At 43.4% G+C, this 26,238-nt stretch overlaps 1 protein-coding gene across 1 annotated transcript; it reads left to right on the forward strand.

Annotated features, from left to right (window-relative positions):
• Positions 1-20,113: 20,113 nt before the first annotated feature.
• LOC135057391 (olfactory receptor 1C1-like) lies at positions 20,114-20,701 on the forward strand. Its single transcript, XM_063963281.1, has one exon. It carries the CDS (start codon positions 20,114-20,116, stop codon positions 20,699-20,701), a length of 588 nt encoding a protein of 195 aa, XP_063819351.1.
• The last annotated feature ends 5,537 nt before the right edge of the window (positions 20,702-26,238 follow it).

Here is a 26,238-nt window from a genome sequence, read left to right on the forward strand (position 1 = left end):
AAGTTATAAATACGGAGGGGGATGCTGAGTCGCTTCAGAACGACTTAGTTAAATTAGAAGCTTGGGCAGCGAAATGGAGAATGCACTTCAATACAGACAAGTGTAAGGTAATGCACTGTGGTAACAAGAACAAAAATAACACCTACCTACTAAATGGGGTAAAATTAGGGGATTCTGTACTGGAAAATGACTTAGGTGTTCTCATAGATAGCAAACTAAGCAGTAGTACCCAAAGTAGGACTGCAGCAGAGAAGGCTAATAAGATATTAGCATACATAAAACGGGGAATTGATGCTAGTGACGAGATTTTTATACTCCCGTTATATAAATCACTTGTGAGGCCACACTTTGAATACTGTGTACAATTCTGGGCACCTTACTACAAATAGGATATCCTGGAGCTAGAAAAGGTTAAAAGGCGGGCAACCAAACTAATTAAGGGTATGGAGACGCTGGAATACGAGGAAAGGCTTGCAAGACTAGGCATGTTTACACTGGAAAAGAGGAGATTAAGAGGGGACATGATCAATGTTTACAAATATATAAGGGGACATTATACTTATCTTGCGCAGGACCTGTTTTTGGTTAGATCAACACAGAGAACTCGTGGACACTCGCTCAGGTTAGAGGAGAGGAGATTCCGCACAATATGGCGTAAAGGCTTTTTTACGGTAAGGACGATACGTGTTTGGAATTCCCTGCCTGAGGGAGTTGTAATGGCAGACTCAGTCAACACCTTTAAGAATGGGTTAGATAAATTCCTAATGGATAAGGATATCCAGGGTTACGGGGCATAGTCACGCACTATGGTCATTATAAAAAAGAGGGGTAAAACGTAACGATAGTCATCAACTTCAGTCAAAATTTTCTACAAAATAATCGTGCATAGGAGACCACAAATAGGTTGAACTCGATGGACAATTGTCTTTTTTCAACCTTAGATACTATGTTACTATGTTACTATGTAATGCATGCAGTCAGGACCCCAGATACTGAGAGCTGGTGGAAGAAGCAAAATCTTCCTAATAGTGGGAAGAGATTTCAGACTCTTGTAAAACTGATATGCAGTATGCTAGTTAAATTTGAGATTCTTATGCACCTCTATAGTATTGTATCGCATGTTGATCAGATTTCATACTAGAGATGAGCGGGATCAGTTCTCAGAGAACCGTACCCAACCAAACTATACTGTAGCTCAGATCCACTGCCTGCCCTGGATCCCAAATCAAGGCAAAACCTCAGGATCCAACTGTTGAATCCTGAGGTTTTGGCTCGGGCGCCAGTCCTATTGTATTCAATGGGCTGACCGCTGATTGGCTGAGAGAGCCATCTGGCACCTCTGCACTGAGGAAATTGTATGTACTCCTGCACTGCTGACACAGCCAGCACCCCCGCCCTGCTGACACCTCCACACAGGGGACGACACCTCCACACAGGGGACGCAGCCCACACTGCCAACTCCCCCATACAGAGGACACCAGTGGCACCCCCCAAAGAGGACACCACTGGCATCCCCCAAAGAGGACATTACTGGCACCCCACGCACTGCTGACACAATCAAAACCCCCAAACATAGGACACTACTGGGACACCAGCACTGCCACCACTGCTGGCACCCCTGCAGTGATGACACCGTCGCCACCCCTGCACTGAGGACACAACCAGCATCCTTGCATTGCTGACAATGCCTGAACCCCTCCCCACTGCCAACAGCGCCGACATACCCACAATGAGGACACCGCTGGCACTCTCACATTGCTGGCACCCCCACAATGAGGACACTGCCGGCACCCATGTATTGCTGACATCCCCAACATCGCCGCACTGAGGATCCCGATTTCACCCACCACTGCTGACACTGCTGGCATACCCACACTGAGGACACTGTTGACACCATCACACTGCCGACACCGCTGGCACCACTGCATTGAGGACACCCCAGCACTGTGCACAGCTCCACACAGAGGACAACACCGACAATCCCAGCCACAGTAAGTGCACTATTGTTGTATCTGACCTGCACTGTATCTCACAGGGATGTGCGGTGAGCTAAATAGCTCAAGGGGCACTGGCTAGCACCAGAATCAGATTTACACGCAATATATGAGCCAAAAGGTCATGGGCATATCTAGAGAGGAGGGGACCCGTGTGCAGTCTTCGGGTGTGGGCCCCCTCCTCTCCTGTCCCGTAGCTGACAGCAGTGCTGTTAGCGCTCTGTCTAAGCACTAGAGACTCTGGCACAGTGCCAGAGTCTACAGCGCATGCGCAAGTCTCAGAAAAAACATTGCAATGGCCATTTTTTCGGAGACCTGTGCATGCGCTGTAGACTCTGGCACTGTGCCAGAGTCTCCAGTGCTCGGACAGAGCGCTAACAGTACTGCTGTCGGCTACGGGACGGGAGAGGAGGGGGCCCACGCACGGACACCAGAAAGGTTTGTATAGAAAAAATGGGTGCCGTGTGTGTGGTGTGGGCCCCCTCTGGACCCAGGGGCCCATGTGCACTGCACACACTGTACCCATTATAGATATGCCACTGCAAACGGTACATGTGGACATTATACACAGGTGCAGCAATATAACGTAACTCCTGGAAATTTGGTGAGTTTTGCTCAGAGATGTGTGGAAAAAATAGTCAGGGGAGGCACTGCCTCGGATACCATAGATTTTTTACTCCAGAGATTTGGCTATAAAAATGATTACAATAATACAAAAAATATATTTCAAACAAATTCTTTATATTTTTCATATACTTTATGCAGTCAAAACTCTGGCACAAATGTTAGTATGACAGGAAAGGCTCTGCCTCACCTGCCTCTCACCACCGCACATCACTGGTATCTCGTACTGTATCCAACACGCACTGTATCTGACCTTGCACTATAGCCAATCCACACTGTATGCTACAGTACCTGCACTGTATCCAACCCACACTGTAAACCGAAATATCCCCAAACCAGACTGTATTCCATACTGTATCCAACATGCACTGTATTCAACCTGCATCGTAAACCGCACTGTGTCTGACCTGCACTGTATCTGACCAATGTAACCTGGTACTGTGTGTCCCAAAGTATACCGCACTGTACTATGCAGGTACGGAGTGCTGTTTTTTTTGTGATTAGGGACATTTTGTGTAGCTGCTCTGCAAAAAGGCTGATTGATTGGGGCATTACATGGGCTCAGGGTGCCAGTCAGCAGTGACCTAGGGCTCCCAGGAGGTAGGTACAGACTGTGTGCAATTGTGTAGAGGGCATCAATGTCTTCTGTTGCTATTTTACAAAAATGTTTGTTTGTTTGTTTTTTTGCTGTTGTTTGGTAACTACTTTATAGCATTGGCGTTTATATAATGGGTGCAATGTGTACGGTGCACAGTATATAGTTGTACAGTACAGTAGGCCATTGCTGTATCTTGCAGCTCTGTGTCACTGCAAGTATCCATTCCATATCTGTGCTGCATTTTGGTGAGCAGTATATATAGTATTACAGTGCAGCATTTTGATGACCAACAGTATATAGTTGTACAGTAGGCCACTGCTGTATCTTGCAGCTCTGTGTCACTGCAAGTATCCATTCCATATCTGTGCTGCATTTTTGTGAGCAGTATATATAGTAGTACAGTGCAGCATTTTGGTGACCAACAGTATATAGTTGTACAGTAGAGTAGGCCATTGCTGTATCTAGCAGCTCTGTGTCACTGCAAGTATCCATTCTATATCTGTGCTGCATTTTTGTGAGCAGTATATATAGTAGTATAGTGCAGCATTTTGGTGACCAACAGTGTATAGTTGTACAGTAGAGTAGGCCATTGCTGTATCTTGCAGCTCTGTGTCACTGCAAGTATCCATTCCATATCTGTGCTGCATATTTGTGAGCAGTATATATAGTAGTACAGTGCAGCATTTTGGTGACCAACAGTATATAGTTGTACAGTACAGTAGGCCATTGCTGTATCTAGCAGCTCTGTGTCACTGCAAGTATCCATTCTATATCTGTGCTGGATTTTGGTGAGCAGTATATATAGTAGTATAGTGCAGCATTTTGGTGACCAACAGTGTATAGTTGTACAGTAGAGTAGGCCATTGCTGTATCTTGCAGCTCTGTGTCACTGCAAGTATCCATTCCATATCTGTGCTGCATTTTTGTGAGCAGTATATATAGTAGTACAGTGCAGCATTTTGGTGACCAAAAGTATATAGTTGTACAGTACAGTAGGCCATTGCTGTATCTTGCAGCTCTGTGTCATTGCAAGTATCCATTCCATATCTGTGCTGCATTTTTGTGAGCAGTATATATAGTAGTACAGTGCAGCATTTTGGTGACCAACAGTATATAGTTGTACAGTACAGTAGGCCATTGCTTTATCTTGCAGCTCTGTGTCATTGCAAGTATACATTCCATATCTGTGCTGCATTTTTGTGAGCAATATATATAGTAGTACAGTGTAGCATTTTGGTGACCAACAGTATATAGTTGTACAGTACAGTAGGCCATTGCTATTGATATAATAATATTACTGGCATATAATTCCACACATTAAAAAATGGAAAACAAAAATGTGGAGGGTGAAATAGGGAAAGATCAAGATCCACTTCCACATAGTGCTGAAGCTGCTGCCACTAGTCATGGCAGAGACGATTCAATGCCATCAACGTCGTCTGCCAAGGCCAATGCCCAATGTCATAGTAGAGAGCATGTAAAATAAAAGAAAACTAAAGTTCAGTAAAATTACCCAAAAATCTAAATTAAAAGCGTCTGAGGAGAAGCGTAAACTTGCCAATATGCCATTTACGACACGGAGTGGCAAGGAACGGCTGAGGCCCTGGCCTATGTTCATGGCTAGTGGTTCAGCTTCACATGAGGATGGAAGCACTCATCCTCCTGCTAGAAAACTGGAAAGAGTTAAGATGGCAAAAGCACAGCAAAGAACTGTGTGTTCTTCTAAATCACAAATCCCCAAGGCTAGTACAATTGTGTCGGTTGCGATGCCTGACCTTCCCAACACTGGACGGGAAGAGGTGGATCCTTCTACCATATGCACATCCCCTGGAAGTGCTGGAAGGAGCACCCACAGTCCAGTTCCTGATAGTCAAATTGAAGTTGTCACTGTTGAAGTACACCAGCATGAGGATATGTGTGTTGCTGGCGCTGAGGAGGAAATTGACAAGAAGGATTCTGATGGTGAGGTGGTTTGTTTAAGTCAGGCACCCGGGGAGACACCTGTTGTCCGTTGGGATGAATATGGCCATTGATATGCCTGATCAAGTTACAAAAAAAATCAGCTCTTCGGTGTGGAATTATTTTAACATAAATGCGGACAACAGGTGTCAAGCCGTGTGTTGCCTTTGTCAAGCTGTAATAAGTAGGGGTAAGGACGCTAACCACCTAGGAACATCCTCCCTTATATGTCACCTGGAGCACATTCATCAGAAGTCATTGACAAGTTCAAAAACTTTGGGTGACAGTGGAAGCAGTCCACTGACAACTAAATCCCTTCCTCTTGTACACAAGCTCCTGCAAACCACACCGCCAACTCTCTCAGTGTCAATTTCCTTCTTAGACAAGAAAGCCAATAGTCCTACAGGCCATGTCACTGGCAAGTCTGACGAGTCTTCTCCTGACTGGGATTCCTGTGATGGATCCTTGAGTGTAACGTCTACTGCTGCTGGCGCTGCTGTTGTTGCTGCTGGGAGTCGATCATCATCCCAGAGGGGAAGTCGGAAGACCGCTTGTACTACTTCCAGTAAGCAATTGACTGTCCAACAGTCGTTTGCGAGGAAGATGAAATATCACAGCAGTCATCCTGTTGCAAAGCAGATAACTAAGGCCTTGGCAGCTGTGTTGGTGTTAGACGTGCGTCCGGTATCTGGCGTTAGTTAACAGGGACTTAGAGAATTTCTTGAGGTAGTGTGTCCCCGGTACCAAACACCATCTAGGTTCCACTTCTCTAGGCAAGCGATAGCGAGATTTTACCAATTAATATGTGATTTATAATTAATTATTAATTACAGTGATCTTGCCAAATGATTCCAGTGATTTTGTCATTTTCTTCCAGTGATTTGGACCAATAATACCACTGATTAGAACGAATAATTCCTGTGATTTTGTCATTTTCTTCCAGTGATTTGGACCAATAATGCCATTGATTAGAACAAATAATTACTGTGATTTTGTCATTTTCTTCCAATGATTTGAACCAATAATACCATTGATTAGAACAAATAATTCCAGTGATTTTGTCATTTTCTTCCAGTGATTTGGACCAATAATACCATTGATTATTTAGAATGAATAATTCCTGTGATATTGAGGTGTTTGTGTCGCTTAGCTTAGCCATCCAGCGACCACAGTGCACCTCTTTTTCTCTTTTCTTTGCATCATGTGCTGTTTGGGGCCAATTTTTATTAGTGCCATCCTGTCTGACACTGCAGTGCCACTCCTAGATGGGCCAGGTGTTTGTGCCACCCACTTGAGTCGCTTAGCTTAGTCATCCAGCGACCTCGATGCAAATTTTAGGACTAAAAATAATATTGTGAGGTGTTCAGAATAGACTGGAAATGAGTGGAAATTATGGTTATTGAGGTTAATAATACTATAGGATCAAAATTACCCCCAAATTCTAAGACTTAAGCTGTTTTTGAGGGTTTTTTGAAAAATACACCCGAATCCAAAACACACCCGAATCCGACAATAATTTTTCAGGGAGGTTTTGCCAAAACGCGTCCGAATCCAAAACACGGCCGCGGAACCGAATCCAAAACCAAAACACAAAACCCGAAAAATTTCCGGCGCACATCTCTACCCCTAGTTCATACATACTGATTGTATTTGTGTGTGTTTTTCTTTTTAAAGGTCATGCTACAGTAAATGGAGTTAACTTCAAACAGTTTCAGATCAATGTGATACATGCAGCAAAATCTTCAGTGATGTCTATTTTTTAATGATCACAGGTAATTTTGTGTAGGGTTTTAATGCTCATAAAATTGTTCATCCAAATTACAATCATAAAGAGCCTAGCACTATCCTGACACAAGGAGCTGCTAATATTTGTGAGCCGCTGATACTTTTCACAAACAGAAGGAAATGTATTTTCACTGTAGTCTGAATGTACAGTACGTACAGAATGGTCAGGTAAAGAAGAAGATGCAATATTGTCAGCTTTTAAACATTTTTTATGAATATCAATATGCTCACCTGACATAGTGAAATACAGTACATGTAAACAGGGCTGTTTCTAGACAATTTGGCTCCCAGTACGAACAGTAAAATAATCCCCCCTACCAATAAACATTCTAAAATGAACACCCCCCCCCCCCCCCCTCCATATTCATTAAAAAAACTATTTCTTGGTGGGGGAGCGTGGCCTTGATAAATTGGGTGTGGCATTGATAAAATGGGCAAGGCCTCAGCGAAAGACTAATTACACCCCAGTTTTTGCAGGCATGTCTTGACCTTTTGCAGGGTAGGCCGCGGCGGTTGCGTGACGTCATATGCAGGCGCTGCGACCCAAAACATGGCGGGTAGCCATCTGCCTTAGCGGCTAGGCTGCATAGGCAGAGGGCTACCCTAAACATGCAAAAGCATCGCCGCCGTGCAATTTTTTCATGTGTTCTGGGGGGCTGGGGACGGCATGTCAGTGTAATGGATCGTAGATGTGTGATTTTTCGCACATCTACGATCCATGCTGATTTAGGCCCTTACTCTATTCAGGCAGTCACACAGTCATATGTTACAAAACCTAACATTTACATTACTTTCATACACAAAATGTAAACTTCTTCAGGGATAGTGGCATATATTTTTGGGTAGCAAACATTTATACGTACTTTAAAATGCATTTCCCATCACCTCTTAATGCAATACTTTAAACAATATAGTCCACTTTAAAAAACAAGCAAACTATGGGGGTTATTTAGGTTGCGTCACTAAGCGATGTGACTGCAAAAACGCTGTCCTCTGCATGCATTGCTGCCGATTGCATTTGGGTCACAGTGGGTGCAACACCTCAGGCTGATTGACATGCAGAGGCGTTTGTGGGGTGGGCGGCGATGAAGCATTGAGGGGGAGGCGTGGGAAAAACGGGGCAGGTCAGCTGCATTTTCTGCGTGGCTACGTATTGTCACATGCAGCCACTCCAAACTAAAAAATGGTGGCAGACTAGCTGCGGCTGCAGGGAGTCATCCACAGTTGCTCCGCCCGCAATTAAATTGTGGTTGCAGCCGCTGGGCATGTCATTCTGCATGCTGGGCAGCCTTGCCCTGCAATAGTCGGCCCCCAGCATGCAAAAGAACATATTGCAGAATCTACTTTTTAGCAGAATCTGCAATCCGTACTGAATAACCCCTATGTTTATAGGGTTAAAAATGTAAAAATGTAAAAATGTTTGAAAAATTAAAATAATTATGTTCCAGCACTTGGCTCCTGTCACAGATGAATAGCTGGCACTACATGCTGCCCAGTCTCCATGGGCAGTCAGCATCTCCAGGGGATGCTGAATATGCCCCTGGAGCGACAAAACAAAGATCCCCTTTTTATTAAGCCACACACCTTTTTCGGACGGTGTAATGCAGAGTGTGCACCAGGTGTCATCACACCCAGTGACGCCTCTGGCATGACCACCTCTTCTTCCTTCTCCACACTTCTCTTCTGGAAGCCATGCGTCTCCAAATCTCACAAAATAAATCTATCTCTCTTTCTCTCAAACCACAAACTCCTCACAGAAAAACCTTTCAAGTTTCAACAACAATATGGATCCAGGGTTTATATAGGGTGTGTGATGCTTTCATGTGGTGACTTTTGGATACCAATGTGTGAATTTCTCTCACACTAGGCAACTTTCATAATGAAACTAGCTCTCTCTAGCATCCATAAGGGATATTGGGGACAGAATGAATACAATGGGATATAGACGGGTCCAAAGGAGCAAGTGCACTTTAAAATGCATCCACTGGGTGTGCTGGCTCCTCCCTTCTATGCCTCCTCCTACAGCTCAGTTTAAAAAAAAGTTCCCTCAGGAGAGGATGCACACTCTGAAGCTCCAGAGTTTTTCTTCATTTTCTTTTAAACTTTTGTTTATTTCGGTATGCTGTTTGGGCAACAGCATACCTGCACCGTGGGGGTTAGGAAGAGGATGGTCACCGGCCTCTTGAGGTGCAGAGCTGCTTCCTCGCTGCAGGACCACCGTCCTGAGATGCTGTTTGTTCAGTGGGGCATGACACCTTGGCTGTCGCAGCCGCAGCATGCCACACACCCCTAACGCTGCCTGAAGGTGATAGTCGGAGGTGAGTACCAACCGGGGGCCCCGCTAGGGGGTCTCCCGGTTTAATGTGCGGCTGAAGCATGGGTGAGTCATACGGGTCCCTCCTGGGGGGGACCCGCTGTAGCCCCTGCATGAGACTGGCTAACTAAAAGGTAAACCAAGCATTTACTGCATGTGAGGTTTTTACACGCTGGGAGACATGGCCAGTATAAATATACAGCAGGAGCTCTGGCGCATGGTGGGGGGCGGAGCTACATGAGAGCGTGCTCAGCAGCATTTTGGCGCCTTCCTCTGCTTGGCTGCAGCAGCAGCCTCCACAACTCCTCCACATAATCCCTGGATTACTGGTACCAGGTGTAAAGGGGGAGAGCCGCTATATTAGTGCACAATAGCAATCCCTCTGAGGGATTTTATCAGATTATAGTCTCACTGTGTCTACATAAATGCTGACAGCCTCACTGGGGCTGTGCAGCATTAAGTGCGCTGGGGTCCTCTTTCCTGTGTCTCCTCTCACATGCAATAGGGCAGGCTTGCAATATATCAATATCAGTGTTGTATGTGTATTGTTCCTGGTTTTTTCATTCACAAAAGTAAAACAGAAGTCTTGCAGTGTATGTAATGCTAGATTCTCTCATAGTTCATCTGACTCCATATCATATGGGCGGTGTAGTCAGCAATCTCTGAATGCTGATAACAATGGGGGAGAGTCCAGAGCCCTCCTTATTGGGGACTATCAAAAATATGATGTCTGATATGTCATGTCAGCTCACTGCAAATGCCAACAAGCAGTGGCAAGTCTAACTGCTACACATTTCCCCCTGTCTACTAAGGGTGCACGTAAACGTGCTTTACCTGCACTACTCTCAGATACTGAGGATGATATACAGGATGATGGGGATGATGTGGATCCTATAATTGGGGATCCCATCCCCACCCAGGGTATTAAGCCCCTAATATGGGCTATTAGGGATGTATTAAAGCTCCCCCTGGAGGATGCTACTAATCAGCAGTCATTTTCCTCCCACAAGATAAAATGGCAGTCACATTTCCTGATTCCAAAGAAATGGAGGACTTATTAAAATAGCCTGGAAGAATCCAGAGTCAAAACGGATTTTGCATACATTCCACTTACCCCTGAAGGCAGAAAATTCTGGGAATAGTCTCCAGCAGTAGATGTCTCAGTCTCTCGCGTTTCTAAAAAGGTGGTACTCCCTGCTCCGGGCTCCCTTACAGGAAGGACCCGGCAGATAGGAAAATTGAGACCACTCTAAAATCTATTTACAGTGCTGCACAAAGGCCGGTCATTGCAGGTTGCTGGATGACACATGCAATTCTTTCCTGGGCTAGTAAAATTAAGGAAGGTATGATATGACCTTAGTTAATACTGTTGCTTTCCTGGCTCACATTCAGGACACGGCAAGATTCCTTGTGACTCCCTTAAAGAGATTGACACTATTAATGCTAGGACTTCGGCTATGGCTGGGTCTGCGCGGAAAGCCATATGGTTATGATAGTGGATTGATGATGCTGACTCCAAACGTAATGTGGAATCTCTTCCCTTCACAGGCCAAGGGCTCTTTGGAGGTGATTTGGATGCATGGATTTCCAAAGCTACGGCTGGGAAGCCCACATTTCTCGCTTCGGGGCTCCACCTGCTAGACGTACCTATCCGGGACAATCTACTCAGTCCTTTCGACCCTCCAAATTTCGATCTAGGGCCAAAGGGGCCTTCAACGCAGCTAGAGGATCCAGAGGAAAACCTAGAAGACCAGCCGTTGCTGGATCTCAGGACCAGAACACCAGTTCTGCTCCTGCAAGAACTTCAGCATGACGGGGCCCACTCACCCCGAGGAGATCTCGTGGCGGGAGCTCGGTTACATTGCTTCAGCCACATCTGGGACGGTTCCTGCCAAGATGCTTTGGTAAGGGACCTTATCTCTCAGGGTTACAAGCTGGAGTTCAATGGTACTCCTCCCCAATGATTTTTAAAATCAGGCTTACCAGCTTTGGGAGGTATGCGTGGTATGCTACTACTGGCCATAAACAAGCTGGTCCAGTCCCAGGTCATTGTTCCAGTACTACTCCTACAATAAGGACAGGGATGCTACTCCAGTCTGTTTGTAGTACCGAAACCAGAAGGGTCTGTGAGACCCAATCTGGATATGAAGTCTTTGAATCCTCACCTAAAGGTTTTCAAATTCAAGAATCTTTGAAGGCGGTGATTGCAGGCCTGGAACAACTTGAATGCCTAGTGTCCCTGGATATCAAGGACGCTTACCTACATATCCCAATTTGGCCTCCTCATCAGGCCTATCTGAAGTTTGCCCTGCTGAACGATCACTACCAGTTTCAAGCGTTACCCTTCGTGCCTGTCTACAGCTCCGAGGGTGTTCACGAAGGTGATGTCAGAAATTATGTTTCAGCTCATGGTCCAGGGGGTCAATGTGATTACATTCCCGGACAATCTCCTGATAAAAGCCAGTTCCAGGGAGCTTCTATTGCTCCATATAGATCGCACTATCCAATTTTGTCTCACCACGGGTGGATCCTCAATCTGCAGAAGTTCCACCTGGACCGTCTCAGCGGCTCCTATTTCTGGTGATGCTACTGGATACTGTAGCACAGAAAGTGTTACTCCCAGAGGAAAAAGCGAGAACACTCCAGGATATGGTTTGCATGGTACTCAGACCTGCTGGAGTCTCCATTCATCTTTGCAAACAATTATTGGGAAAGATGGTGGCCTCCTACGAGGCAAAACAGTATGGAAGGTTTCATGCCAGACCCTTCCAATTGGACATCCTGAACAAGTGGTCTGGTTCCCATCTTCAGATGCACCAGATGATACAGCTGTCACCCCAGGCCAGGATTTCACTCCTGTGGTGGCTACAGTCTACCAACCTCCTGGAAGGCCGAACCTTTGGGATTCAGGATTGGATCCTCCTCATGATGGATGCGAGTCTGAGAGGATGGGGAGCTGTCACCCAAGGGGCACAGTTCCAGGGCAGGTGGTCTGCCCGAGAGGCCCTACTTCCAATCAACATTCTGGAATTTCAGGCTATCCACGATGCCCTGCTTCAGGCATCTCACCTACTATGGGATGGGGCGATCCAGGTGCAGTCTGGCAATGCCACGGCAGTGGCGTACATCAATCAACAAGGGGGGACAAAAAGCAGGACCTGCATGCAAGAAGTGTCAAGAATACTCCTCTGGGCAGAAAGTACTGCAAGAGCGCTGTCCACAGTCTTCAGTTCGGGAGTGGACAACTGGGAGGCAGACTTCCTAAGTCGCCACGACCTCCACCCGGGGGAGTGGGGACTAGACCCTCAGGTGTTCCAACTGATCATCGATAGGTGGGGTTGCCCACAGATCGACTTGATGGCCTCTCATCTCAACAAGAAACTTTGCTGCTATTGCTCACGAACCATGGACCCTCAGGCGAGTGCAGTGGATGCGCTGACATCGACTTGGACTTGCCGGATGGTCTATCTGTTTACTTCGATTTTTCTGATCCCAAGGGTGGTCAAGCGGGTCAGACATGAAAGAGTGGAAGCAATCTTGATTGCCCCGTATTGGCCCCAAAGGCTCTCCTGGATTTGTCCATAGCAGACCCTTGGCCTCTACCGCTAAGAAGGGATCTTCTTCAACAAGGACCATTCGTCTACCAGGACTAATGGTGACTTCATTTGATGACATGGAAGTTGAGCGGAATATCCTAGCTCACAAAGGGCTTTCCAAAAAGGTAATTGCCACAATGGTGCAAGCCAGAAAACCTGTGACGTCAAAATGCTATCATCCTATCTGGCGGAGATATGTTTCGTGGTGCGAGGAACACAAATATCCATTTCCAGAATTCCACTTGGGAAGGTTCCTCTATTTCCTACAGGCTGGAGTGGATAAAGGCTTGCGTCTGGGATCCATTAAGCTCCAGATTTCAGCTCTTTCCATCTTCTTTCAGAAGAAGTTGGCTCTCTTGCCGAAAGTTCAGACCTTCTTGCAAGGGGAGGCTTCACATACAACCTCCTTTTGTGCCTACTACAGCACCTTGGGATATGGATGTAATCAGTGTCGGACTGCGGCATGTAGGGCCCACCGGGGGAATGCAGTGGTAGGGGCCTATGTTTAGGGGTGTGGGCAGTCTGCTGAGTCCTGCCACCTCTTTGGTTTGATGAACCATTAGAAAGTGCAACATCTGGGCCCCTTCATAAATATATACAGTAAATTCAGCTGCTGCATGCATGATAATGTACCAGATTAATAACAGCAATGCACTGTAGAAAATACACCACAGTCCAGTATAAGGTAACATATGTATAATGTTTAATCCAAGTGCACAGTCTAGAACCTGATCCTTAGAGCAGGAGGTGGGACCCCAGGCAGTGGGGCCCACCGGTGGTTTCCCCTGTACCCCTGTGGGCCAGTCCAAGCCTGGATGTAATGTTACGCTTTCTACAGTCCTCCTGGTTTGAACCTCTGATGATGGTAGAAGATAAGTACCTCACATAGAAAACAATGATGTTACTGGCCCTGGCTTCTGCTAGGCGTGTCTCAGAATTGTGGGCCTTATCGTGTACAAGTGCCTACTTGGTCTTTTACGAGAACAGAGCGGAGCTCAGGACTAGACAGCAGTTCCTGCCGAAGGTGGTATCCGTGTTTCACTTGACTCAACCTATTGTGATTCCATCCGGTTCTGACACTGTTGCTCTTCCGGAGGCATTGGATGCTGTACGAGCCTTGAAAATCTATGTCAAGAGGATGGCTCGGATCAGAAAGATGGATTCCTTGTTTGTGCTGTATGATGCGCAAAAACAAAACGGGTTGTCCTGCTTCACTGCAGTCCACTGCTCATTGAATTAGGCTTACTATCCAACAAGTCTATGCGTTGGCAGCCTTCCTGTTTACGCAGTCTCTGAAGGCCCACTCTACTAGATCGGTGGGTTCTTCCTGGGTGGCTGCCCATGGAGTCTCAGCCCTGCAACTATACTGAGCTGCTACCTTGTTGGGAACGAACACCTTTGTAAAGTTATACAAATTTGATACCCTGGCCAAAGAGGATACCCAGTTTGGGCAGGCTGTGCTGCAGTTATCTCTGCACATTCCCACCCATTCTGGAAGCTTTGGGACATCCCCATCGTATTCATTCTGTCCCCAATATCCCTTATGGATGCTAGAGAAAATAGGATTTGAAATACCTACCGGGAAATCCTTTTCTCATAGTCCATAAGGGATATTGGGCGCCCGCCTCTTTGCGGTGACTTTCTGCAGGTTCTCTGTTACATGTTCCTGTTCAGCTGTTGCTGTTATTTTTGCCAGACTTTGCTGGCTAAGATTATGTTAATGTTGCCAGACCTTGCTGGCTAAGTTATGTATTGGTGTGCTGGTGTTTAAATCTCACCACACCTGTTGTTGTTCTGTTTCTTCTCTCAAGTATGTCATTCTCCTTCGGGCTCTGTTTTACCTATAACTGAGCTGTAGGAGAAGGCATAGAGGGGAGGAGCCAGCACACCAGTGGATGAATTTTAAAGTGCACTTGCTCCTTTGGACCCATCTATACCCCATCGTATTCATTCTGTCCCCAATATCCCTTATGGACTACGAGAAAAGGATTTACTGGTAGGTATTTAAAATCCTATTTTCCAGTCAGTCTAAAAAACTCAGATGCTTTCTGGTGTAAAAATCTCAAGTTCAAACGCTCACATTTTCACTCCTTTGTTATGTGCGAGTTTGTTCCGCAACTCACAATGTAATAGGGTGTGAGTTTTCAGGCACACATGTAACTCGCATGTGACTTCTCAGGAGATTTCACACCAGGAAACATGCAAGTTTTTAGACCAACAGGAATGTGAGTTTCATTATGAGAGTTGCAAAGTGTGAGAGAAAGTCACCCATTGGCACCCAAAATTTCCCTGATTTATGCATCACACACCCTATATGAACCCTGGATCCTCCATTTTGTCTTTTGAAAGGTAGTGAGGACTTTTGGTGTTGAGAGGAGCTTTTGAGACAGAGGGATACATTTACTAAGCAGTGATAAGAGTGGAGAAGTGAGCCAGTGGAGATGTTGCCAATGGCAACAAATCAGTACTGAAGTAATATCTATAATTTGCATACTATAAAATTATACAGAGCTGCTGATTGGTTGATGGGGAAACTTCTCCACTGGCTCACTTCTCCGCTCTTATCACTGCTTTGTAAATGTATCCCAGAGAGAGAAAAAGCTATTTTTCCAGCAGCATGTGTTCCAGTACAGTAGGCTAGCTAAGGAGGATGGAGGAGGAGGTGTTTTGGGAGCATGCTGCCAGTGAGGAGGATGAAATAGGTAGTGAGGAGCAGGAGGCGGGATAGCATACACAGGACTCTGAGGAGGACTCTGAGTAGGAGTCTGAGGAGGAGCCAGCAGCATCTGCACCTGGCAAGACAAGGTCAGGGCATAATGTGCATTTCTCATTACCTGAGAACTACGCCTTGGTCCATTCTGTGGTGCGGGTGCACCCACATTTGCTGGTTGGGCAGGCAGCCAACACCCCTTTAACCACAAAGAGAAGGTTGTGGCTGGAGATTATGGAGGCTGTTAATGCTGTGAGTGACTGTCCATGGGCTATCACACATAAAAAAAACACTGTGACAGCATGAAGTGTGCGTTAAAACAAAAGCAGGATAAAGGGCACCAGGTACAACATGCAGAACCTCCCCCGTATCATGCGTATGAGGAGGAGCTTAGGAAGATATTCCTGCCTGTAGTACATCCTGGTGAGTACACAAATGCCTCCCTTTAAACTGTATGAACCAAAATAAGTGTTGTTCTAACTACCATTAGATTATAATGATGGTGTTTCGTATCATTAAAGATTTATATTTTACAATAGTTATATGTATTTTAACATGGGTACTGAAATAAGGACTCGTAGGCAGGTTTTCCAGAACAACCAACAGTGTCTTTACTGGCATCAGACACTGTAGCACAACATACTCAGGCTTGGGCCTGGTCACACAGATACATGGAGAAAATAAACAGACAAACATAAAAGGTCCAAGCACTTCCTGTGCTCAAAAGTCATTCTGCTGCTGTGTCTTGCAGTTACACATGCCATGCCATCCTGGCACGGCCAAGGTCCACAGTCCCTGGCGCTATACATTTAGCCCTGCTCACTGGCCTACCAGCAGGCATCAGTGCAATGCAGTGTGGGTAAGAGGGATTTTTAAACCCCTCTCCTTCACATGACTTCCTGCTCTCTCTGGGTGAGCTGGAAAACCTGGACCTCTGTTTCTCCAGCTACAGCTGTGCAATTTAGAAAGCCTGGAATTATAAACTTCAACTACAGGTGCAGAATGTGCAGGCCTTGTTTTCTTCTCTCTTGGAGGGAGCTGATTCCACCAGAATGTGGGCAATTGTGGTGAGACACAAGCCCTCTCACCACAGTATTATAAATCAGTAAACTACACTGTTTTAATCCATATTTTGTTTCCCCAGCAACAAAACCAAGGAGGAAGGCACCAGTGAAAAGGCAGCGGGTTTAATCAGATGGGGAGGAAGCTGGTGAGTACTATGCAAAAAAAAAAACCCAACGCATCATTACATCCATACTCATGGGTCAGTGTCCCTACAAACATTACATAATGTAAATCTTCAACAAACATGTTAATGATTATATATTACTATCATACTTAAAACACACTGATATGTGAAGGATTTTATTATAAAAATATTTGTAACCGAACCAACAAAAAAGCCATGAGTTTGCTGTATATTGTAGTAGTTTAAGTTAATGGGGGGCCTAATGGATGCACCTCTGCTCAAGCATGTATATTTTTATCACATGCATTGTTAGGTGTCTAAAGTTAATAGTAACACTTTGTAAAAAAACACTACAAGTATGTTCATTTTGCAATATTTTTATCTTTTTAGGTTCTTCTCGTGTAAGGCCTCCTCCACCACTTCCCAAACCTGTTGACCTATTCAGATTCTGAGGTGGAGGATGAGGCCACAGCCATGAAGCCACCAGCCCCCACGTAACCAACCCAGCAGCAGCTGGAAAGTCTGCAGGAAGATGGGCCACCAATTCTCAGCTTCCGGCAGCAGCAGATGGCTATAAAACACCAACAAATGAAAGAAATGCAGACCATCATCTGACAGCATAAGAAGATGAATAAAACAACAAGTGTTGCTTAGTGGACCCGCACCCTGCTGGCCAGTGAGTTTGCCCTAAAAATGTTTCTGATGAGACAGGCCATCTGGTAGCAAACCCAGGACTTCATTACCGTCCACTAAGAACTGGTAGTCCTAAGGCTAGTGAGGGAAGGAACATCACCATCAACCCCAAGGTCAGAGCCAAGCACCTCACAGACTGCCTCACCCGTGACTCCCCAAATTCATATTGTCCATACCTGTGGGGAACCTAAATGGGCAGGGAGAGGTAGAGGCACTTCTGCCTAACAATAATTATGTTGCCTTTTGTTTTTCCACTTACTGTCCTGTCCTGAATTTATTAAAATGTACATTTAGAAAAAAGCTAATAAAGTTTACATTTGTGTCTATCTTAGTTTCTTTTCAAAGTAAGTTATTAGAGAAAATTGTTTTGTAATTTTAAAAAAATGTTTTGTTTGTTTTTTATTATAGCTTTGGTACACTATTTAAGGGTAGATTAATGTAATGTAAAACGGGTAAACGGAATGGCAGTCATCAGCTTCAGTCAAAAATTTTATACAAAATAATCGTGCATAGGAGACCACAAATAGGTTGAACTCGATGGACAATTGTCTTTTTTCAACCTTAGATACTATGTTACTATGTTATGTAAAAGGGTTTTTAAATATTAACATATAGGTAGACTATTTAAGGGGTTCATTAAAGGTATTGGGTTTGTGTAATGGGTTTTTAAACATACATGTAGGCAGGGGGAATTTCCCATGAGGCACGTGAGGCATGTTTTGGGGCTGCACTTGGATACTTGTGTTGTTTGTCAGCCCAAAATTTACTAGTAACTGCAAATTATTTACACTCTACTATACCATATGCCATCTTAAGTTGAGTGTAAACAGGTGAGACATGCACATACTGCACCTGTAACCTGTCCTACTTAGTAAATTTGTATACATAATTAAAAATGAAGTTAAATGTTAAAGTTAGTGGCTTTTTTATTATTGTATTAAATTGGCAACTATTAAGTAAGGGATTAAAACTAATCAAGGAAAGTAATAAAATTAGGCGGAGGAGCGGCCATTACTGTTGTGCCTTGGGGCCCCCTGACCCTTAAATTCACCTCTGCATGTACAGTAGGTACAGTATTTTTAGGGGTTTATAATGTTTAAATGGGTTTTTAAAATTAAATATAGAGTATATTTAGAAATGTTTATGTATTGAAAATATGCTTTTACAACAAAATAAAAAAAATTCCCATATTGTCACAACTCACCTGTATGAACCAGGTCTATTTTTCCCCCCGAGTTTTTAGACCTGTTTTATGTGAGTTTCAAACTCTCACTCTATTAAATTGGGCGAATTGTATGTTCAACATAGAAAAACATCTGGAGGAGAGTTCAAATTGTATGCGTTTTTTTTAGACTAGAAAATATGCGAGTTTGCTTGAACTCTCTTTATTACATTGTGTGAGTTTGTAAAATGTGCAAGTTTAGTGCTAAACTTGCACATCTTTCAAACTCGCACCTCATTACATCATGCTAATAATATCTGAGTTTGTGAGAGTTTTTCGTGCCTATGAAACTCTCACCCTATTACAGTTAGCCCCATAAGCGCAATCACACTCAGACGGCCAGCATGGATTTTAGCTTTTTATAGATAAAGTCAGAAAACCATACTGCTAATAAACAGTGGTATTTCATATCTTGAAATTAGTAAAATTATCCCTCCAGTGGCAATAATGTCTTAGAAATTTTGACCACTTTTTCATGTGTTTTTTGATTATTGTGCATACTTCCTCAACATATAAATCTCTGCATTTATGTTCATAAAAAACATAAAAAAACTGATCAGCACTAGGGTAAATAATTAAATAATAATAATAATAATAATATGGTTTTTGATATTATTATTATTATTATTATTATTATTATTATTAATAATAATAATAATAATAATACATAATAATAATAATAATAATACTACATAATAATACATGATGTTAAATGAATATAACATTTACTACTACTACTACTACAAATAATAATAATAATAATAATAATAATTTATTTTTAATATCCGGTTTGTTTTAGAAATAAATTATTGGATTCTGGATTTTAGTTGTCTCTTGATATAAAAGTGATAAAGTTACTTAGCATGCATGCATCAATTAAACACAATTTTTGTAATGTAATTTAGTCATTTTTAAATACCACTGTGGCTTCTATCTTAGAGTGGCGATGCACTGGATATCATATGTATTCCCTTATAGTGTGCTCTCTTATATACACAACAATAATTGTTATTAATTATTTATATGCTATACATTTATAAACATGCAAAACTAAAACTGATTTCTCTTTCTCCTAGAAATGAGTATCACATATGAGCACAATACGACAGAATTTTTTTTCACAGGCTTCTCAGATGTTTCAGAACTCACATTGCCAATATTCCTAATTATTTTACTGGTGTATGTCATCATTACCTGTGGGAATGTCACCATCATTACAGTTATTTGTGAGAATTCGCGCCTTCATACTCCTATGTATATTTTCCTTTTACACCTGTCTATAATTGACATTGCTTCGACCTCCATTACGCTACCTAAATTATTAAACATGCTAATCACACAATACAATGTAATATCATTTAGAGAATGTATGATACAAATGTTTATTTTTCTGATTTTGGCCGGAACTGAGATCAATTTACTTGCCGCCATGGCATACGACCGTTATATGGCAATCTGTCACCCACTGCATTATGTTGTTCTCATGAGTTTAAGGAACACTGCTTACCTATCTACTATGGTGTGGCTTGTTGGTTTTTTAGATCCCATTGCACACACTGTCCTAATAGCTAAGATGTCCTTTTGTGCAACACACTCAATAAACCATTTTTTCTGTGATGTTTTGCCATTGCTTCAGATCTCCTGCAGTGATACATCAGAGGTGGAAAATCTAACTTACATTATTGGTGCATTAATGGCATTTACTACATTTCTGCTTACTTTAGTGTCATATATCTTTATTATTTCCACTATTTTGAAGATAAAGTCTACAGAAGGCCGTATGAAAGCTTTCTCTACCTGTACATCTCATCTGACCTGTGTAATTATGTATTATGGAACATTAATGTGTTTGCACATGAGACCCACATCCAATTATTCTCCAGAAGAAGACATGTATTTTGCTCTATTATATGTTGTGTTGGTTCCTATGCTAAATCCTTTCATTTACACTTTAAAAAATAAAGAATTTCAAGAGGCTTTGACAAAATATAAGAGCAAAGTGTTGTTAAAAAAATAGTAGAGATGAGCGGGTTCGGTTCTCGAACTTCACGTCACGAGCCCAGGTCCGAGTCAGAATGAGGCAAAACATCATCATCCCGCTGTTGTATTCTTGCGGGGTTTGGATTCCATATAAGAAGCCGCGCGTCCCCACCATTTTCACTCCGGCATTGGAGAGTGTAGAGAGAAAACGTGTCTCTGTCCTCAGTGTCCGTGTCTTGTGCTGCATCTGTCCAGTCACAGTGGTTGTGTCCTCTGCTGCCATATGTCCAGTGCTGTCCAGTGGTGCTGTGTTGTGCTGCATCAGTTCACTGGTGGTGTGTTGTGCTGCATCAGTCCAGTCACAGTGGTTCTGTCCTCTGCTGCCATATGTCCAGTGCTGTCCAGTGGTGCTGTGTTTTGCTGTATCAGTCCAGTGGTGGTGTGTTGTGCTGCATCAGTCCAGTCACAGTGGTGGTGTCCTCTGCTGCCATATGTCCAGTGTAGCTGTATAACTCCAGTTCATTGCAGTGGTGCTGTGTGGTACCGCCGTATATATCCAGTGATCCTGCCATATATGTCCATTGATACTGCCTTACATGTCCAGTGGTACTGCCGTATATATCCAGCGGTACTGCCGTATAAATCCAGTGATCCTGCCGTATAATTCCAGTGGTACTGGCGTATACGCCCAGTCCAGTGATACTGCCGTATATGTCCAGCGGTACTGCCGCATATGTCCAGCGGTACTGCCGTATAAATCCAGTGATCCTGCCATATAAATCCAGTGATCCTGCCGTATAATTCCAGTGATCCTGCTGTATAATTCCATTGACCCTGCTGTATAAATCCAGTGATCCTGCCGTATAATTCCAATCCAGTGATCCTGCCGTATATGTCCAGTGATACTGCCGTATAAATCCGGTAATATTGCCGTATAAGTCCAGTGATCCTGCCGTATAATTACAGTGGTACTGGCGTTTAAGTACAGTCCAGTGATACTGCCATATATGTCCATTGATACTTCTGTATATGTCCAGCAGTACTGCCATATAAATCCAGTGATCCTGCCGTATAATTCCAGTGATTCAGCCATATAATTACAGTGATCCTGCCATATGATTCCAGTGATCCTGCCGTATAATTCCAGTGATCCTTCCATATAATTCCAGTGATCCTGACGAATATGTCCAATGGTACTGCCATATAATTCCAGTGATACTGCTGTATAATTCTAGTGATACTGCCATATATGTCCAGTGGTACTGCCATATAATTCCAGTGATACTGCCGTGTGTGTATATATATATATATATATATATATATATATATATCATGTTGCAAAGCGTATTACTGAGGCTATAACAACTATGCTGGTGTTAGACATGCATCTGGTATCCACCTTTAGTGCAGTGGGACTGCAGTGCCAACCCTAGATGGACCAGGTGTTTGTGCCATACACTTGTGTCGCTTAGCTTAGTCATACAGCTACCTCATTGCCTTCTTTTACTTTTTGGCATGATGTGCTGTTTGGGTACTATTTTTTTTAAGTGCCATCCTGTCTGACACTGCAATGCCACTCCTAGATGGGCCAATTGTTTGTGTCGCTTAGCTTAGTCATACAGCTACCTCATTGCACCTCTTTTACATATTTGCATGATGTACTGTTTGGGGCCTTTTTTGTTATATCTGCCCTCCTGTCTGACACTGCAGTGCCACTCCTAGAAGGGCCAATTGTTTGTTTCGCTTAGCTTAGTCATACAGCTACCTCATTGCACCTCTTTTACATCTTTGCATGATGTGCTGTTTGGGGCCTTTTTTATATCTGCCTTCCTGTCTGCCACTGCAGTGCCACTCCTAGATGGGCCAGGTGTTTGTGCTGCACACTTGTGTCGCTTAGCTTAGTCAGACAGCAACCTTGGTGCAACTCTTTTTCATCTTTGCATCATGTGCTGTTTGGGGCATGGTTTTTTAAAGTGCCATCCTGTCTGACACTGCCGTATAAGTCCAGGGGTACTGCTGTATTAGTCCAGGGGTACTGCCGTATAAGTTCACCAAATGCAGAATTTTTGAAAAATGACAGGGGCGTGCATGAGATACTGTCAGTAGACTGAAAAATTGCAGCCCATTTTGACATTCAACCATTGCATGTCACTACTAGATGGGCCAGGTGGTTGTGTTGCTTAGCATAGTCATACAGCTACCTCAGTGCACTTCTTTTTCTTCTTTGCATCATGTGCTGTTTTGGGACTAGTTTTTTAAATTGCCATTTGGTCTGACACTGCAGTGCCACTCCTAGATGGGCCAGGTGTTTGTGCCGCACACTTGTGTTGCTTAGCTTAGTCATACAGCAACCTCGGTGCACATCTTTTTCTTCTTTGCATCATGTGCTGTTTGGGGCCTATTTTTTAAATCTTCCATCCTGTCTGACACTGCAGTGCCACTCCTAGATGGGCCAGGTGTTTGTGCCGCACACTTGTGTCGCTTAGCTTAGTCATACAGCCACCTCGGTGCAACCTTTTGGCCTAAAAACAATATTGTGAGGTGTGAGGTGTTCAGAATAGAAATTAGTGGAAATGAATGTTATTGAGGTTGATAATACCTTAGGATCAAAAGTACCCCCAAATTCTGTGATTTTTGCTCTTTTTATGTTTTTTTTTTAAAATAATCATCCAGATCCAAAACCAAAACCAAAACACGAAAGGGTGGTTTTAGCAAAACCAACCCAAAACCAAAACACAAGCAGGGAATTAGAACCAAAACACAAAACACGAAAAGTGCCCGCCGCACATCTCTAAAAAATAGTATTTCAAATGTTTTCTTAGGCAATACAAAGCCAACATGTAAATAAATGAATGAATGCAGGCGTATCAATGGGGATGCAGTCACCATCAAAATGTTGACACTGTTGAAATGTCAACATGGAACATGTCATCCTTTGCAGAATGCATATTTTTTAGGCTGCAGAGGTGGTTGTTTAGAGGCAGGCTGTGGGAGGGGAGGTAATTTACCACTACTACAAACAATGTTATCAAAATTCTAATCATCATACTGTAGCTGTTGTAAACATTTTAATCATGTCAACATTTTGTGCCAACATTTACAACCATGTCAACTTTCTCTTGGCGACTTTGTAAATGTAAACATGATGAATGTTGACAAAGCATACCCAACCTCATAGGCAAATGCAGGAGGGGTTTCCGGTTGCCTGGAAACCCCCCTCCTATTGGCAAGTGGCTCAAATTAAGACAATAGCAATGGTATATAATATGATTACTATAGCTGCTGCCACATCATGCAGTTTAAGAGACAGAGTGGAGCTGCTGCTCATGCCCAGTTGGTGCATGTGCATCCTCAATCAGTGCACTGGACCAGAGCATAGCTACCAGGAAGAAGAGAAAAGAGCCTTACCATGTGGTGGGAGAATGTGTGCTTAGAAAGTGCAGTACTGGTTTTGTTATATTTGTGTCTTTATTTTTTATAGTATGTTTAACCTTTTCCTGACCATTTATTTATATTATTTAAATACGTTTGATACAGACTATACTATAGACCATCTATAGTGTTAAATATTAATGATGTATTCCATGTGCCGCAGAGTGGGAGATTGTGGATTGCATTTTGAAACCCTCCTTGAGAAATCCTGCGTTTGCCACTGAACCTGTATCAATGTGTATGAACTATCACACAAAATATCACATTTGCAACATGTGTACTCATTGCATTATGCACCCAAGGGTTATATACCAAGCATTAATGTTGTAAGATGTGATGTCCTCTGAGGCCATTACAATTAGAGATGTTCGGCTGGCATTTTTCGTGTTTTGTGTTTTGGTTTTGGTTCTAATTCCACTTTCGTGTTTTAGTTTTGGCTTGGTTTTGCCAAAACCACCCTTTCGTGTTTTGGTTTTGGATCTGAATGATTTAAAAAAAAACCCATAAAAACAGCTAAAATCACAGAATTTGAGGGTTATTTTGCTCCTATGGTATTATTAACCTCAATAACTATCATTTACACTCATTTCCAGTCTATTCTGTACACCTCACACCTTACAATATTGTTTTTAGGCCAAAAGGTTGCACCGAGGTCACTGGATGACTAAGCTAAGCGACCCAAGTGGGCGGCACAAACACCTAGCCAATCTAGGAGTGGCACTGCAGTGTCAGACAGGAGGGCAGATATCAAAAAAGGCCCCTAACAGCACATGATGCAAAGAAGAAAAAAAGGTGCACCGAGGTTGTTGTAGGCCTAAGCTAAGCGACATAACCACCTGGCCCATCTAGTAGTGTCATGCAGTGGCTGAATGTCTAGAGTGGGCCGCAATTTTTCGGTCCACTGACAGCATCTCCAGCACGCTCCAGTCACTTTAAAAAAAATCTGCAATTGGTGGACTTATACGGCAGTACCCCAGGACTAATACAGCAGTACCCCTGGACTCATACGGCAGCGTCACACAGGATGGCACTTTTCAAAAACTAGGCTTCAAACAGCACCTCATGCAAAGATGTTGAAGAGATGCAATGAGGTAGCTGTATGACTAAGCCAAGCGACACAAACAATTCCAACTGGAACTATACGTCCAAATCACTGGAATTAAATGGCAAGATCATGGTAATTAATAATTATAAATCACTGAAATTAATTGGCAAAATCACTGTAACTATACGTCCAAATCACTTTAATTAATTGGCAAGATCACTGTAATTAATAATTGTAAATCACTGATATTAATTGGCAAAATCACTGTAATTATAGTTCCAAATCACTGGAATTAAATGGCAAGATCACTGTAATTAATAATTATAAATCACTGACATTAATTGGCAAAATCACTGTAATTATACGTCCAAATCACTGGAATTAAATGGCAAGATCACTGTAATTAATAAATGGCAAAATCTCGCTATCGCCTGCCTAGTGAAGTGGAATCTAGATGGGATTTGGTACCGGGGACACAATACCTCCATCAATTGTCTAAATCCCACTGCACTAATGGCGGATACCGGGCGCACGTCTAACACCAACATAAGTGTCAAGGCCTCAGTTATGAGGGCTTCCATCGTCATGTGAAGCTGAACCACTAGTCATGAACATAGGCCAGGTCCTCAGCCCTTCCTTGCCACTCCGTGTCGTAAATGGCATATTGGCAACTTTACGTTTCTCCTCAGACCATTTCAATTTCCGTTTTTGGGTCTTTTTACTGAACTTTGGCTTTTTGGATTTTACATGCACTCTACTATCACATTGGGCATCGGCCTTGGCAGACGACGTTGATGGCAATTCATCGTCTATGTCATGGCTAGTGGCAGCAGCTTCAGCACTAGGATGAAGTGGTTCTTGATCTTTCCCTATTTTATCCTCCAAATTTTTGTTCTCCATTATTTTTTGGGAGTTATATAAGACAATGGGGGTCATTCCGAGTTGATCGCTAGCTGCCGTTTGTCGCAGCGCAGCGATCAGGCTAAAAATCGGCATTTCTGTGTCATCCGTATGCGGCTCAATGCGCACGTGTGACGTACTTTCACAAAAGCCGATGCAGTTTCACACAAGGTCTAGCGACGCTTTTCAATCGCACT

Source organism: Pseudophryne corroboree, chromosome 3, assembly GCF_028390025.1.
Source record: "Pseudophryne corroboree isolate aPseCor3 chromosome 3, aPseCor3.hap2, whole genome shotgun sequence".
NCBI classification, from domain to species: Eukaryota; Metazoa; Chordata; class Amphibia; order Anura; family Myobatrachidae; genus Pseudophryne; species Pseudophryne corroboree.